This window comes from Schistocerca serialis, chromosome 2, assembly GCF_023864345.2.
Source record: "Schistocerca serialis cubense isolate TAMUIC-IGC-003099 chromosome 2, iqSchSeri2.2, whole genome shotgun sequence".
In the NCBI taxonomy this organism is placed as follows: Eukaryota; Metazoa; Arthropoda; class Insecta; order Orthoptera; family Acrididae; genus Schistocerca; species Schistocerca serialis.
In genome coordinates, this window is record NC_064639.1 from 506,857,767 (window position 1) to 506,875,420 (window position 17,654).

General features: G+C 44.4%; 1 protein-coding gene across 2 annotated transcripts in view; it reads right to left on the reverse strand.

Annotated features, from left to right (window-relative positions):
• Window positions 1-17,654, reverse strand: part of LOC126457470 (toll-like receptor 2) — a 175,722-nt gene that overhangs the window by 106,817 nt on the left and 51,251 nt on the right. For both annotated transcript variants that reach the window (XM_050093762.1, XM_050093761.1), the window contains exon 3: window positions 9,083-9,414. In XM_050093762.1, coding sequence (XP_049949719.1) covers window positions 9,083-9,414 — 332 coding nt within the window. The remainder of the gene's footprint in view (window positions 1-9,082; window positions 9,415-17,654) is intronic.

The following is a 17,654-nucleotide window of genomic DNA, read 5'->3' on the forward strand; positions in this document are numbered from 1 at the left end:
GCTAGAAACGTAGGTTTGCCTTTCCTTAATCTTTCTTCTAAGATAAGTCGTAAGGTCCGTATTGCCTCACGTGTTCCAGTGTTTCTACGGAATTCAAACTGATCTTCCCCGAAGTTGGCTTCTAGTAGTTTTTCCATTCGTCTGTAAAGAATTCGTGTTAGTATTTTGCAGCTGTGATTTATTAAACTGATAGTTCGGTAATTTTCACATCTGTCAACACCTGCTTTCTTTGGGATTGGAATTATTATATTCTTCTTGAAGTCTGAGGGTATTTCGCCTGTTTCATACACCTTGCTCAGCAGATGGTAGAGTTTTGTCAGGACTGGCTCTCCCAAGGCCGTCAGTAGTTCCAATGGAATGTTGTCTACTCCGGGGGCCTTGTTTCGTCTCAGCTCTTTCAGTGCTCTGTCAAACTCTTCACGCAGTATCATATCTCCCATTTCATCTTCATCTACATCCCCTTCCCTTTCCATAATATTGTCCTCAAGTACATCGCCCTTGTATAGACCCTCTGTATACTCCTTCCACCTTTCTGCTTTCCCTTCTTTGCTTAGAACTGGGTTTCCATCTGAGCTCTTGATATTCATACAAGTGGTTCTTTTCTCTCCAAAGGTCTCTTTAATTTTCCTGTAGGCAGTATCTATCTTACCCCTAGTGAGATAGGCCTCTACATCCTTACATTTGTCCTCTAGCCATTCCTGCTTAGCCATTTTGCACTTCCTGTCGATCTCATTTTTGAGACGTTTGTATTCATTTACTGCGTTTTTGTATTTTCTCCTTTCATCAATTAAATTCAATATTTCTTCTGTTACCCAAGGAATTCTACTAGCCCTCGTCTTTTTACCTACTTGATCCTCTGCTGCCTTCGCTACTTCGTCCCTCAAAGCTACCCATTCTTCCTCTACTGTATTTCTTTCCCCCATTCCTGTCAATTGTTCCCTTATGCTCTCCCTGAAACTCTGTACAACCTCTGGTTCTTTCAGTTTATCCAGGTCCCATCTCCTTAAATTCTCACCTTTTTGCAGTTTCTTCAGTTTTAATCTACAGGTCATAACCAATAGATTGTGGTCAGAGTCCACATCTGCCCCTGGAAATGTCTTACAATTTAAAACCTGGTTCCTAAATCTCTGTCATACGATTATATAATCTATCTGATACCTTTTAGTATCTCCAGGGTTCTTCCATGTATACAATCTTCTTTCATGATTCTTAAACCAAGTGTTAGTTATGATTATGTTGTGCTCTGTGCAAAATTCTACCAGGCGGCTTCCTCTTTCATTTCTTAGCCCCAATCCATATTCACCTACTATGTTTCCTTCTCTCCCTTTTCCTACACTCGAATTCCAGTCACCCATGACTATTAAATTTTCGTCTCCCTTCACAATCTGAATAATTTCTTTTATTTCATCATACATTTCTTCAATTTCTTCGTCATCTGCAGAGCTAGTTGGCATATAAACTTGTACTACTGTAGTAGGTGTGGGCTTCGTATCTATCTTGGCCACAATAATGCGTTCACTATGCTGTTTGTAGTAGCTTACCCGCATTCCTATTTTCCTATTCATTATTAAACCTACTCCTGCATTACCCCTATTTGATTTTGTGTTTATAACCCTGTAGTCACCTGACCAGAAGTCTTGTTCCTCCTGCCACCGAACTTCACTAATTCCCACTATATCTAACTTCGACCTATCCATTTCCCTTTTTAAATTTTCTAACCTACCTGCCCGATTAAGGGATCTGACATTCCACGATCCAGACCATAGAGAATGTAAAATATAGAAGAGAAATAAAAAAAGGGTTTTTGAAACTGAGAAACCAACTATCGAATACAATTCTAAGTGTTGAGCAGTCTTTCCTGGTTGTTCTTATTTGTAGGAAAGTGTAATGCGGACGATAAACAGACCAGGTGCGAATCTTTTGAAATATGCTGATATAAAAGAATTCTGAGGATTAGGTGAGTAAATGGTGTAACTTACGAACAGATGCGGAATCGAATTGGGGGGAAAGGGGGGGGGGGAAGTTTTTATGTACAACATGACTAGAAGAAGCATGATAGGAGACATCCTGAGGTTTGAAGGAATAATTATTATGGTAATGGAGAGAATTGAGTGGCGGGGGGGGGGGGGGGGGGGGGGGAGGGGCGGTAAGATTTGTAAAGGGTGTCAAATCTTTGAATGCAGTAAGCAGGTTCAAATGGATGTGGGATGCTAACTAGAGTTATGCAGATACGAAAAGATTTGCCCAGGATAGCAAGGAGAGCTGCGGCAAGACACTCTCCGAAGAGATTGCTAGAAAAACGAGAAGCAGCGAGTTTTACAGTTAATACCTAGTGCTGTTCTGAGAAGAAAAGCCGATAGTAAGTTTGAATATTAGTATTTACATTTCAGTAATATCACAAATATTTTGTGAAATGTATAAACTTTGTTGTTAGCATTTTATCACTTTCCGAGCCATGGCACCTCTAACTTATGAGATAGAAAGGTTTTTACTTTGTTCTTTTGTAAGCTTTCTTGAGGTAAGCTGGCCTATGGCTACTATAGCTGATCTTTGATAACCTTGACACTGGAATGGGATGGAGTTGCTGTACGAGTTGGACCGCCGGCCGAAGTGGTCGAGCGGTTCTAGGCGCTGCAATCTGTAACCGCGCGACCGCTAAGGTCGCAGGTTCGAATCCTGCCTCGGGCTTGGATGTGTGTGATGTCCTTATTTTAGTTAGGTTTAAGTAGTTCTAAGTTCTAGGGGACTGATGACCTCAGAAGTTGAGTCCCATAGTGCTCAGAGCCATTTGAGCCATTTGAGTTGGACCCCCACACGTTCCGTCAGGGACAGATTGGGGATCCTGTTCACAAGAGGACTACCTCAACATTACTCTAACAGTTTATAGAGACAAGTGCCATGTGTGGACGATCATTGTCCTGTTGCAAAATGACACCACAATTAGTCAAATGAGAGGTAATGCACTGAAGCACCAAAGAAACTGGTATAGGCCTGCGTATTCAAATACAGAGATATGTAAACAGGCAGAATAAGGCGCTGCGTTCGGCAACGCCTATATAAGACAATAAGTGTGTGGCGCAGTTGTTTTACCGTACGACCATTTCACGAGTGTACCGTGAGTAATAGGAAACCCGTAAAACATCAAATCTCCGACATCACTGCAGCCGGAAATACATCCTGCAAGAACGGGATCAACTACACTGATCAGAATCGTTCAACGTGGCAGAAGTGCAGCCCTTCCGCAAATTGCTGCAGATTTCAGTGCTGGGCCATCGGCAAGTGTCAGCGTGCAAACCATTCAACGAAATATCATCGATATCGGCTTTCAGAGCCGAAGGCCCACTCGTGTACCCTTGCTGACTGCACGACACAAAGCTTTACGTCTCACCTGGGCCCGTCAACACCGACATTAGATAGTTGATGACTGAAAACATGTTGCCTGCTCGGACGATTCTCGTATAGATTTATCGAGCGGATGGACGTGTACGGTTATGGAGACAACCTCATGAATCCATGGACCCTGATGTCAGCAGGGGACTGTTCAAGCTGATGGAGGCTTTTTAATAGTGTGAAATGTGTGCAGTTGGAATGATATGGGACCCCCGATAAGTCTAGATACGACTGACAAGTGACACGTACTTAAGCACCCTGTCTGATCATCTGCATTCATTCACGTCCATTGTGCATTCCGACGGACGTGGGAAATTCCAGCAGGACAATGCGACACCCCACACGTCCAAAATTGCTACAGAGTGGCTCCAGGAACACTCTTCTGAGTTTAAACACTTCCGCTTGCCACCAGACTCCTCAGACATGAACATTATTGAGCATATCGGGGATGTCTTGCAACGTGCTGTTCAGAAGAGATATCCACCCCCTCGTACCGCGGATTTATGGACAGCCCTACAGGGTTCAAGGTGTCAGTTCCCTCCAGCGCTACTTCAGACGTTAGTCGAGTCCATGCCAGGTCGGGGCCCTACACGATATTACGTAGGTGTACAACTTTATTTGGCTCTTCAGTGTTTATAAGGACGCAGGATGTCCGTGGCGTATCACTTTGCCGAGTTTCGGCAGTCACTACCAGTCGCGAGCCGATGTTACACCCGATGGCTCCCCACGTCAAAATTAACAACGCTGTGCCTCTACAAAATATTAGAAGATTTGCACCTCTCTCAAGGCCACCGCCTTACTCGCCGCGTATGGTAATCCGATTTAAAGCAGAACCGCGATTCATCGCTTAACGCGACGCCATCATGTTCCCCGGTCACGGCAACACTCCAAAGGCAGTCGTTTGTGTTGTATTAACGGCAGCCTACGCATGGGCTGACAATTCCCTAGTCCGACAGCAGCTAGTCTCTGAACAAAGACTCAGATTATTGCAGGGTGTCCATTACTTCTTCTTGGATGGCAGGTGCAGATGAGAAGGGGTTACAATGTCGTTGGTGGTTTCATGTGACAGAATGAGACCTTGATGACGAGTATGCCTGCTGTCACGTCCCATTCAGTCCAACTTCAGGACTCTGTCGTATCCCAGCGCCCCACAAATCTGGATATTGGACGTTTAAACCAGTTGGCCAAATGGAAACATGCAATGAGGTCATTTTCAAACTCTGGCAAGTTCTGATAACGCCGTGTCACACCAGTACGCGGCATCTCTATGTCCTTCACAGGAATGACTCAACATCTGACGCTGTTCGAGCCGCTTGTATACATTACGAGTGCAGGTACCAAAACCAAAAGCGAGCAACACTAACTCCGCTGGCCATCCTACCGGTCATAGAGAATTTCCACTCTAAACATTTACATACCCGCCGATGGTATGTACGTGTACGAAGTTACATTGGCATCCGACCATGTCTTCTGGGTACTTACTTTTCTAATTAGACAATTGTGGTATGCGAAGTTCTAGAACATGCGGTCTACTTATAATATTTCGGGTTTCCGACGTGACGTTTCTCCTCAGAACCCCTCCACTGTGTCCTTAGCATTATATCCCTGCTCACTACACAGTGACTCTGCGCTCGTCGTTCATCTTCGCAAATTACTGTAAATGTGACAGTCAGTTCCCTATACGGCCTGATTTGCTCATTGGGCGTTATTGGGTTACTGGACGGCCACTAATCTGGTCTCTCATCTCCATCAATGAGTCAGTCTGAAGATTTTTAAAGCACCCTTGCGCGGTGTCCTTCGACTGGAGGCAGTCGACAGTGGTCCTGCTGGGGAAAGTAATTGTCGTCACCAGTGTTGATTTACAGTGTGCAGTTCATTAACCCCAGAGTGTGCGCTAATGCGCTGTGTTAAATCCCAGACTTCTCTACTCTGTCGCCTTTATTGCGTCCTTATCATGTTACTAATAACGAACCGTTCGTCAGATGAGGACGTTAAGCTGGACGTTCCTTTTTTTTTTCAAGAGAGGTTGCTTACTTGCCGGCAGCAGGTTTAACTCTCTTGGTGTTTCATTCCACAATCACTCATATTGTCAGGAACATGGTATTACGAGGGGCGTTCGATAAGTAATGCATCACATTTTTTCCCGGCCAGTTACGGTCGGAAAGACGCGGAATTTGATGCGGGACATCGGGGAATATTCTCGCTTCATCTCCGATAGTTTCATGAAGTTCCAATAGGTGCCGGCCTATACATAGTCTTCAAAATGGCATCTGTACCGGAGGTGCGTTCCAAGTACACTAATGGCCATTAAAATTGCTACACCAAGAACAAATGCAGATGATAAACGGGTATTCATTGGACAAATATATTATACTAGAACTGACATGTGATTACATTTTCACGCAATTTGAGTGCATAGGTCCTGAGAAACCAGTACCCAGAACAACCACCTCTTGGTCGTAATAACGGCCTTGACACGCTTGGGCATTGAGTCAAACAGAGCTTGGATGGCGTGTACAGGTACAGCTGCCCATGCAGCTTCAACACGATACCACAGTTCATCAAGAGTAGTGACTGGCGTATTGTGACGAGCCAGTTACTCGGCCACCATTGACCAGACGTTTTGAATTGGTGAGAGATCTGGAGAATGTGCTGGCCAGGGCAGCAGTTGTACATTTTCTGTATCCAGAAAGGCCCGTACAGGACCTGCAACATGCGGTCGTGCACTGTCCTGCTGAAATGTAGGGTTTCGCAGGGATCGAATGAAGGGTAGAGCCACGGGTCGTAACACATCTGAAATGTAACGTCCACTGCTCAAAGTGCTGTCAATGCGAACAAGAGGTGACCGAGACATGTAACCAATGGCACCCCATACCATAACTCCGGGTGATACGCCAGTATGGTGATGACGCATACACGCTTCCAATATGGGTTCACCGCGATGTCGCCAAACACGGATGCGACCATGATGTTGCTGTAAACAGAACCTGTATTCACCCGAAAAAATGACGTTTTGCCATTCGTGCATCCAGGTTCGTCGTTGTGTACACCATCGCAGGCGCTCTTGTCTGTGATGCAGCGTCAGTGGTAACCGCAGCCATGGTCTCCGAGCTGATAGTCCATGCTGCTGCAAACATCGTCGAACTGTTCGTGCGGATGGTTGTTGTCTTGCAAACGTCCGCATCTGTCGAGACGTGGCTGCATGATCCGTTACAGCCACGTGGATAAGATGCCTGTCATCTCGACTGCTAGTGATACGAGACGGTTGGGATCCAGCACGGTGTTCCGTATTACCCTCCTGAACCCACCGATTCCATATTTTGCTAACAGTCATTGGATCTCGACCAACGCGATCAGCAATGTCGCGATACGATAAATTGCAATCGCGATATGCTACAGTTTGACCTTTATCAAAGTCGGAAACGTGATGGTACGCGTTTCTCCTCTTTACAGGAGGCATCACAACAACGTTTCACCAGGCAACGCCTGTCAACTGCTGTTTGTGTATGAGAAATCGGTTGGAAACTTTCCTCATGTCAGCACGTTGTAGGTGTTACCACCGGCGCCAACCTTGTGTGAATGCTCTGAAAAGCTAATCATTTGCGTATCACAGCATCTTCTTCCTGTCGGTTAAATTTCGCGTCTGTAGCACGTCACCTTCGTGGTGTAACAATTTTAATGGCCAGTAGTGTAGAAAGCTGTGACTGAGTTTCTTTTGATGGAAAGCCAGAGCATCGCAGATATTCGTAGGCGCTTGTGGAATGTGTACATTGACCTGACACTGAATAAAAGCAAGGTGAGTCGTCGTCTGTCATCATCGCAACGGATCTCCCGCGTGACGGCCGGCTGCACACAGCTGTGAATCCTGCAGTACTGAAACGGGCGGACACTAATTTTAGGAGATCGACGCATCTCAAACATGTCGGCAGTGCTGACACACTGGTCCACCAGTTGGGGTACTCAAATGTGCGTTCCCGCTTTGTTTCTCACCGCCTAACAGGAGATCATGGACAGCAATATGTGCGGAATAACTTGCGCGTTGTGAGGCTGATCGTTACAATTTCTTTGTCGACTACCACAGGCGATGAAACATGGGTTCATCACTTCGAACCGGAAACAAAACAGCAATCCATGGAGTGCAGCCAGATCACCTCTCCTCCGAAGAAAAAGTTCAAAGCTTCACCCACAGCTGGTAAACTCGTGATCACGATCTTCTGAGCCTCTGAAGGGATTATTCTGTTCTAGGTCCTCCTTTCTGGTGCAACAATCAACTCTGGTGTGTATTGTACCACCCTCATAAAACTGAAATAACGACATCAGCACGTTCGTCGTCACAAAAATGGTAACGAACTGCTCCTTCCCCATGACAACCAAAGGCCTCACCCAAGGATACGCACCCGGCAGGAGCTCACAAAACTTGATTGGACAGTTTTCCCTCATCTCGCACCTTCCGACTTCGATCTTTGTGGTTCAATGAAGTATGTATTCCGCGGGTAGCAGTACGTGGGTGATGGGGAGGTTATTTATGCCGCAAGACGCTGGCTCCAAAAATGGCTCTGAGCACTATAGGACTTAACTTCTGAGGTCATAAGTCCCCTAGAACTACTTAAACCTAACTAACCTAAGGACATGACACACATCCATGCCCGAGGAAGGATTCGAACCTGCGACCGTAGCGGCCACGCGGTTCCAGACGCTGGCTCCGTGCCGAGCAGTAGAATTGGCGTAAGGCCGTTCCATTGAAGGGATATCTTGTTGAAAAATAGGGTTTTCTAGCCAAAAGAATGGGGAATGATATGATGAATGTCACTGCTGAGTTGCAATTCCCTACAGTAATGTCCTGTAATCCCTATACTGATACCGATTTTTTCCTTTCGCCTTTATTTTATCATGTCGCACGTAATGCAGCAGCTAATCTTCAATACAGGAAAATGTAAGCACTAAAATACTCTGCGCCACTGTAGACTACAGAGGGACTGCTAAGTTTCAAGAGCTCTTAGTTGAGTGTAGGTATTTTATTGGATGCGTATAAGAGGGTGATACTGCTTGTCAAGACACGGGCTACCCATCTCGAATAGCACCAAGGGGGCCACACAACTCAACGTGCCAATCTGACCATCGGATCACCCATCAATGATATGTGCCTTCGCTCCATCAGACGGTGAGAAGACGTTTGGAATTTGATCCAGAACATTGGCACGAAGTCTAATGTTCAGGAATTTTAATCTATTATTTCTCCTTACCTTGCTGGTCAAATAATGAGCGTGAAAATTTTTTCCAGCACCAGCATTTGAACTATCGACCTGAGAGTTGAGCATCACCACTCCGGTGTACGTTGGTGACCATGGCTACGGAGGCAGTTGTCGACTGGAATAGTTTTGTCTGTTGTTTGGAACCCGTAACGTATCATCATGGCTGACTGTTTGGAAAATGCTGAAACACTGATGGACTACCAACTTTTAAGTTTACTTTGCGAAGAAAGTTGCTTGATATTCCTTGTGACTGATCTATTGAAATATTGAGATTTGTTCTTTCCATAGAGAGTAATATCGCCACCTTCCTGTGACCTGGGTGTACGCAGGACAGGAGCAAGGCAGAGAAGTGCGTAAATATTAGTTATGAAAGTGTGCATGCATGTGTTAGTGTTTCTCATCACTAAGCAGAACTGCTCTAAGAAGAAGGTAATACGTACCCTCTGGGAAGTCTAGAATGGAGCTATTTGCGATTGTGAGCTGCTTCAACTTTGGCATCATTCCCAGTTTCAGATCTGTGCTGATATTGTCATTGTTGTAGAGCACCAATTTTTCGATGCTCGTCTTTCCCAAATTGTAGATGTTCGTTAAAGATATGGAACAGCGTGTATACCTCATGGTAATGCCATTGAAAGCTAAAGTGCTAAAAAAATTTTCATGTTCTCTGAACACTGGGCTTGTGAAATTCCAAAACTCCGTCGAAGTACTGTTGTACTTTAGAGGACTCAGGGCTGCAACACTCTCCAGGATGTACACTTCAATCAGGCAGTCCCTGCAAATGACGTGGTAATACATAAACATTGTCATAATCCTACCGGAGCAAGCGTGAGTTAATAAATGTAATAACTATAAACTAACGAATCTCACATCTCACGTTTGTAAATTGCCAAGTAAAAATATACAGGCTGGTCCATTGATCGTGACGGGGCCAAATATCTCACGAAATAAGCGTCAAACGAAAGAACTACAAAGAACGAAACTTGTCTAGCTTGAAGGGGGAAACCAGATGGCGCTATGGTTGGCCCGCTAGATGGCGCTGCCATAGGTCAAACGGATATCAGCTGCGTTTTTTTAAATAGGGTTCCCCATTTTTATTGCATATTCGCGTACTACGTAAAGAAATATGAATGTTTTAGTTGGACCACTTCGCTTTGTGATGGATGGCGCTGTAATAGTCACAAACATATGGCTCACAATTTTAGACGAACAGTTGGTAACAGGTAGGTTTTTTAAATTAAAATACAGAACGTAGGTACGTTTGAACATTTTATTTCGGTTGTTCCAATGTGACACATGTACCTTTGTGAACTTATCATTTCTGAGAACGCATGCTGTTACAGAGTGATTACCTGTAAATACCACATTAATGCAATAAATGCTCAAAATGACGTCCGTCAACCTCAATGCATTTGGCAATACGTGTAACGACATTCCTCTCAACAGCGAGTAGTTCGCCTTCCGTAATGTTCGCACATGCATTGGCAATGCGCTGACGCATGTTGTCAGGCGTTGTCGGTGGATCACGATAGCAAATATCCTTCAACCTTACCCACAGAAAGAATCCAGGGACGTCAGATCCTGTGAACGTGCGGGCCATGGTACGGTGCTTCGACGACCAATCCACCTGTCATGAAATATGCTATTCAATACCGCTTCAACCGCACGCGAGCAATGTGCCGAACATCCATCATGCTGGAAGTTCATCGCCATTCTGTCATGCAGTGAAACATCTTGTAGTAACATCGGTAGAACATTACGTAGGAAATTAGCATACATTGCACCTTTTAGATTGCCATCGATAAAATAGGGGCCAATTATCCTTCCTCCCATAATGCCGCACCATACGTTAACCCGCCAAGGTCGTTGATGTTCCACTTGTTGCAGCCATCGTGGATTTTCCGTTGCCCAATAGTGCATATTAGGCCGGTTTACGTTACCGCTGTGGGTGATTGACGCTTCGTCGCTAAATACAACGCGTGCAAAAAATCTGTCATCGTGCCGTAATTTCTCTTGTGCCCAGTGTCAGAACTGTACACGACGTTCAAAGTCGTCGCCATGCAATTCCTGGTGCATAGAAATATGGTACGGGTGCAATCAATGTTGATGTAGCCTTCTCAACACCGACGTTTTTGAGATTCCCGATTCTCACGTAATTTGTCTGCTACTGATGTGCGGATTAGCCGCGACAGCAGCTAAAACACCTACGTGGTCATCATCATTTGTTGCGGGTCGTGGTTGACATTTCACATGTGGCTGAACACTTCCTGTTTCCTTAAATAACGTAACTATCCGGCGAACGGCCCGGACACTTGGATGATTTCGTCCAGGATACCGAGCAGCATATATAGCACACGCCCGTTGGGCATTTTGATCACAATAGCCATACATCAACACGATATTGACCTTTTCCGCAATTGGTAAATGGTCCATTTTAACACGGGTAATGTATCACGAAGCAAATACCGTTCGCGCGGGGGGAATGTTACGTGATACCACGTACTTATACGTTTGTGACTCTTACAGCGCCATCTATCACAAAGCGAAAAAAGTGGCCCAACTAAAACATTCATGGGCCGGACACTGTCTATGGACCACCCTGCATATACGAGGTTTGTCTGATAATTCTGGTAAAAGATTAGATAAAGAACACTCACTTTGCAAAAACGGTTTTTTCTCTCTCCACATAATCCTGCCAAGGTAAATATTTTAGCCAAGAGAGATTTCAAAATTTTCGTGTAGTACTTTCTTTCCAGCTCGACCAGATAATTTATTAGAAGTCATATAATTTCTTCATTTGATGAAAACCTCCAAACAGTGGGAACCTATGAGACCCAAAATGGAGTTACCTTCCCTCCCTCCCAAGCGAACCGTTTTTCGTTCTCTGCGGTGCACCTTCACCCACTATTTTAGCTGCAACGTAATAGCATATGAAAAATTTCACCTACTTTTAAGTAACAATAGCAAAAAAATTTCTAACTACGTTACAAATAGCCGATTTCCGTTGAAACCCTTCTCCATTTTTGGTTTTTGCTCCGTCTCTAATGGCCCCGTCGTCAACGGCACGTTAATTACTAGTTATCCTTTACTTCGGTCAGTTTTTCTCTGGACTGCTTTGAATAATAACGTATTATCACTGTAAGATACTATAACTGTCTTCTACCAAATGTTTGGCGCCTGTAAGACTTGGGACTGCTGTTCAGTAACTAGAACGTCGTGTTTCTCAGTCTATACGAGTAGAAAGCATTTCGTTAGCTCAGTGATGTTACGTTAGTGCCACTAAGGCAAGAACAAAGACCAGGGTTTAACTTCCCGTCGACGTCATTAGAGACGGTGACAAGCGCGGACTTTTTCAAAGGTGGGGAAGGAGAATCGTGCGTGCACTTTCAAAGGCCGAATGCCATTCCAGTGCGTTATCCACTGCATTCCGCCGCTTGGTCTGTTAAGTCAGGAAGTGCTGCAGCTATTCCATTGTTGCATACCATATGAGTAGCTAACAATTCGTTCTGAACGTTGTTTTAGTTCCGTATTTATTTACTTTTTATGTATAGATTTATTTAACCTGGCAACATTATGGTTCTCAGATCCTCTCTTACATCAAACCAGGCGTTCTACATACAAGGTCTATCCGGAAGGCAGATTATGTTTCCGTATTGAAAAACAACATAATGCTGGGAAAAGTGCTGTTATATTCATTTGAAGTACTACTTTTCAAGAGACTCTGCACAAATTTAGGCGCTTATCATGGCGGCGCATAAGTTTTAAAATACCACTGTCATGTTGTTCTGCCGTCTGAGACTTCAGCCAGTTAGTCCCACATCGTCGTCAAAGCGCTGCGTTGCGAGCCGGGTCTTCACCGTTGGAAACAGATCGTAGTCACTGGCTGCAGGATCCTGAGTGTACGGCGGATGACGCAACTTCTCCCACACTAAACCATTGAGTACTTCTTAAATCCTTTTTGCCGTCTTTGGTCGAGCGTTGTCATGCAAGAACAAAATTTTTGAGCTCGACTTTCCTCTGCGCTTATTCTGAACTGCTATTCCTAAGTAATCCAGAGTCTGCGAATACTTCGCAGAGTTTATTGTTATGGCACGCTCAAGAAAAACGACAAGGAGCACACCCTTCCTGGCTCAAACAACAGTCGCCGTGAGCATTCTTGCAGACAACGTTTGCTTGCATTCTCTTGTTCTTTTTTTTGGGGGGGGGGGGAGGGGGAGGGAGAGGGGAGGAACTGCGTAGCCCCACTCCAATTTAGTCTCGCAGTTCATATGATTCACATAGGTCTCGTCTCCAGTTACGATTCGATCAAATAATTATTGACCACCTTTTTCGTAAGAGTCCAGAAATACTAAAGACCAGCCATTCGCTGGTTCTTGTGGTTTTCTGTTAAGATTTTTGGTACCCATGTTGCACAAAATTTGTGGTAGCCTCGCCTCTGAGCAACGATGTGATCCAACAAATTCCGTGAAATTTGTAGAAGACTAGACGAGAGCTCTGGGATTGTGAACAGGCTAATTTCTTGACTTTCGCGACCAGTTCATCAACCACAATGCTTAGCCGCTCACCCCGCTCTACATCGTGAACCTTAGTTCGGCCACTTTTAAACCTAATGCACCACTGGCGCACAACACCTTCAGTGATTAAGTTGTTTCCGTTCACTTCACACAGTTGCCGATAAATTTCAATCGGTTTGTGGTTTCTTGCCAACAGAAGCCTGATTACTGACATCGATTTAGAACTCACGGGATTTTCAATTGCGGCATTTAAAACTTTTATTGCGAAATAGCGTGAAACGATACGGGCCTCACACTCTAATTTTTCCTGTTCCTCATGTGATTGCTTTGCCTTATTATTTAAAGTTTTTAACTATTACTGTGCGCGGATTGATGCCGACTGAACGGACAAGCACTCACTCAACAATGTGGCCACGCTAGCCCCGCCCATTCTTTTTGCAGCGGGTGAAAACCTTATCTACTTTCTGGATAGCCCTCGCATTTTATTTGGCATATGCTACGTTAAGCATGTTATATTATATTTACAAATTAATATTACATATAAATATTACATATAAATATAATATTACATATAAAATACACACATGTTTCTAGTTACGAGTGCTAGCAGCAATGACCCTTAGAGAAAGAGATGAAGGAAGGAGGGAAAGATGAACATGGCCATACCCAGTTAAAGAACATAAGGGGGAAGAAAGTGGCGTGATTCACAGAGAAAGGAAAAGAGAAAGAAGCCTAACTGGGAGAAGATAAGAGCACTGCTTTTACTACATTACACTTTTATGTTAGCCAAAAGAGGTTTACTGTTCGACAGAGAGCTTACTCAAACACGTATTTGCACTTCTATTATTGTCTGCCCAAGTTTTAAAGTATCGTGAATAATACATCTGTCTGCTATAAACTGTATTAACCTAAAAGCCTTTCGATTTGGGTACACTGATTTACAACAAAAATAAGTATCTCGCTTTAGGAGAGGTCTTATTTTTGTTTGTTTTAGGTCAATTGTAGATGAACTCCACAACTTAGAGAAATCTGGGATATGAACAGTGGAAATTAAAACGGGGAAAACATTGACAATCAATCTCGAAAACAACCTATATCAGGAGCAAATGTATGAGAATCGTTGTAAGAAATTACCGTCGTTGGAGGGAAGATGGAGTAGCTGATGGAAAACCATCTCTAAAAAACAATGATTTGAACGAAATGGTAAGGCTCCTTCAAGGCCCTCTGATCCTGCAACACGGCAGCAACGAAACGAAGAGATGTTCACAAAACAGGTGCGTCCACGTTGAGCTCCGCATAACAAAAGAAAGAAGTGGGCGGTGAACTCTAATTTGATAAAAGCGCCTTAGTCTCTTGAGAATCTTACTTTTTCCTTGATTAAGACTACCCACCCCAGTTGCACCGTGGTTCAGAGGCCACGTGAAGTTTTTGGTCGCTCTATAGCTACCTCGGCAACTCAATCCAGAGACGGTAGGTAGGCTTGGTCATAACTCCAATGCGAGCCAAGTACAGCACTGTGACGTTCAAACCATCTTCGGCTTTTAGTTATCAATGATTATCATCTCTATCTGCTAATATACTTCAAAAATTACAAGCACACGTGCACGTTGCTGAAAGTTTTTCCACAGCATTATTGAAGATGCAGTGGAAAAGTAGAGACGACTCTCTGAGCAAAACCTGTTTCTAATACTTTGGCCGAAAAGAAGTTTACTCAAATTTGCGACAAACATTGGTGTTTCAGACAATGATAACATGAATTCAAATAACGCACACATGTGTGGTCTTTGGGGCAATCAGAGTATGATAAGTGAAGGAACTTTCAGTACAGCAACGTAAAATTTTCGGTGCTTGATACTATATAATGGAAGGCATGGAGCAATAGACGTATGAATAATAAACTAGTTGATTTGCTGTAAGGCTGGAGGTATTTGTTGGCACCTTAGCTGTTTAGTGCAGCCTGATCGATATCTAGTGTCGTAAGACTAGATGTTTTCATAGATCGAATCAGCTCTGAAGCGGCAAAGAAACTGGTATAGGCATGCGTATTCAAATACGGAGATATATAAACAGGCATAACACGGCGCAGCAGTCGGCAAGGCCTGTATAAGACAGGTGTCTGGCGCAGTTGTTAGATCGGTTACTGCTGCTAAAATGGCGGGTTATCAAGATTTTAGTTAGTTCACGATTTAAGTTAGTTTGAACGTGAAGTAATCGGCGCACATGCGATGGGACACAGCATCTCTTGGAAGGTAGCGATGAAGTGGGAATTTTCCCGTACGACTATTTCACGAGCGTGAATATCAGAAATCCAGTAAAACATCAAATCTCCGACACCCCTGCGGCCGGAAAAAGATCCTGCAAGGGTGGGACCAACGACGACTGAAGAGAATCGTTCAGCGTGGCAGAAGTGCAACCCTTCCGCGAACTTCTGCAGATTTCAGTGCTGGGCCATCGCCAAGTGTCAGCGTGTGAACCATTCAACGAAACATCATCGATATGGGCTTTCGGAGCCGAAGGCCCACTCGTGTACCCTTCATGACTGCACGACACAAAGCTTTACGCCTCGTTTGGGTCCGTCGACACCGACATCGGACTGTTGATGTCTGGTCACATGTTGCCTGGTCGGACGATTCTCGTTTCAAATAGTATCGAGCGAATGGACGTGTGCGGGTACGGAGACAATCTCATGAATCCGTGGACTCTGCATGTCAGTAGGTGACTGTTCAAACTGCCGGAGGCTCTGTAATGGTGTGCGGTGTGTGCAGTTGGAGTGATAAGGGACCCCTGATACGTCTAGGTACGACTCTGACAGGTGACACGTACGTAAGCATCCTGTCTGATCACCTGCATCCATTCGCGTCTGCCTCGTGATGACTGGGTGTTGTGTGCTGTCCTTAGGTTAGTTAGGTTTAAGTAGTTCTAAGTTAAGAAGACTGATGACTTCAGATGTTAAGTCCCATAGTGCTTAGAGCCATTTGAACCATTTTTTGGGGCCAACTGCGGGAAATGCTATCCGAAAAGATAAGGACGAAAAGCTGTCATACGGCCGGAAATGCGCTCAAAAGCAGGTGCAACAACTTGCAGGTGGAGATAAACAATCTTGGGCAGTGTATGTTTGAAAGCACACCTGTGAAGACATCATGCAGGTGGGAGTGCTCTGCCCGTACCAGTGTAAAAATCTCCACATTTAAGAAGGCAATGAGCGCTGGAGCAGCATCATGCTGTAGCCACGTAACTCTCCGTACCACCAAAGGTACGGCTTCCAGCAGGAGAGGCAGGGTCACTCACAGGGTGTGCGTATATGCTTTGCGCGTGAGTTGCTGCGGCGATAATGACTTGTCTCATGAGGCAGTCGCCAATATTCGCCGCTCAAACATTGAAGCTGAACAGGTGCTGATGGTCCGCTGTTGCCATATCGTGAGTTTCTCCATAGCCCGCAGGCGGATAGTGTGAAGGATTTTTTTTTTAATACATTTATTATAACAGCCTCAGCTGCGATTCAAAAATGGTTCAAATGGGTCTGAGCACTATGGGACTTAACATCTGAGGTCATCTGTCCGCCGGCCGGTGTGGCCGAGCGGTTCTAGGCGCTTCAGTCTGGAACCGCGCGACCGCTCCGGTCGCAGGTTCGAATCCTGCCTCGGGCATGGATGTGTGTGATGTCCTTAGGTTAGTTAGGTTTAAGTAGTTCTAAGTTCTAGGGGACATGACCACAGATGTTAAGTCCCATAGTGCTCAGAGCCATTTGAACCATTTTTGTCATCTGTCCCCTACAACTTAGAACTACTTAAACCTAACTAACCTAAGGACATCACACACATCCATGCCCGTGGCAGGATTCGAACCTGCGACAGTAGCGGTCGCGCGGTTCCAGACTGTAGCGCCTAGAACCGCTCGGCCACTTCGGCCGGCAGCTGCAATTAGCCTTACATTATAAGAAGTTTCGATCGCGTAATAATCAACTCCAGATCTAAACATAAAATAAAAAAAAGCCTTGAAAATTGACTATTTAAGTAGATAAAGCAGATTTAAAATATTTTGAATTTTAAATCCATAAATTGTAACTAAATAAGTAGACAGCGTAGGCTGGTAGTATTTATCATTTTAAAAGTTGCCTCCAGTTAATCAGAGCTATGAAAAGCCACATTTCTTTAAAAAGAACACAGCCATCAGCTATAAAATAAAAGGAAAGTCACTATAGTACACTTGTGACAACATTCAATAGTATCACGCATTTTATTAATCTCACTCTGCGTCATATAGATAACGTTAAAAGTGGAACATCTAGTGCAAAAATCTATATGTCTATAGACTGGAGAGTGAGGGTATCAGATAAAATAGCTCAAGAGTTTTGAACAGTCGGGTTAAGAATAGGCTTTTGCTCAAGTGAAATATTGATTTTAAGCTAAGTTCTCAATTTAGTGCATCAGATGTGTATAATATTAAATGCAACGACTGTCACAAGCAGCTACAGGATGATTCAGCTGCCCCTACCGATGTC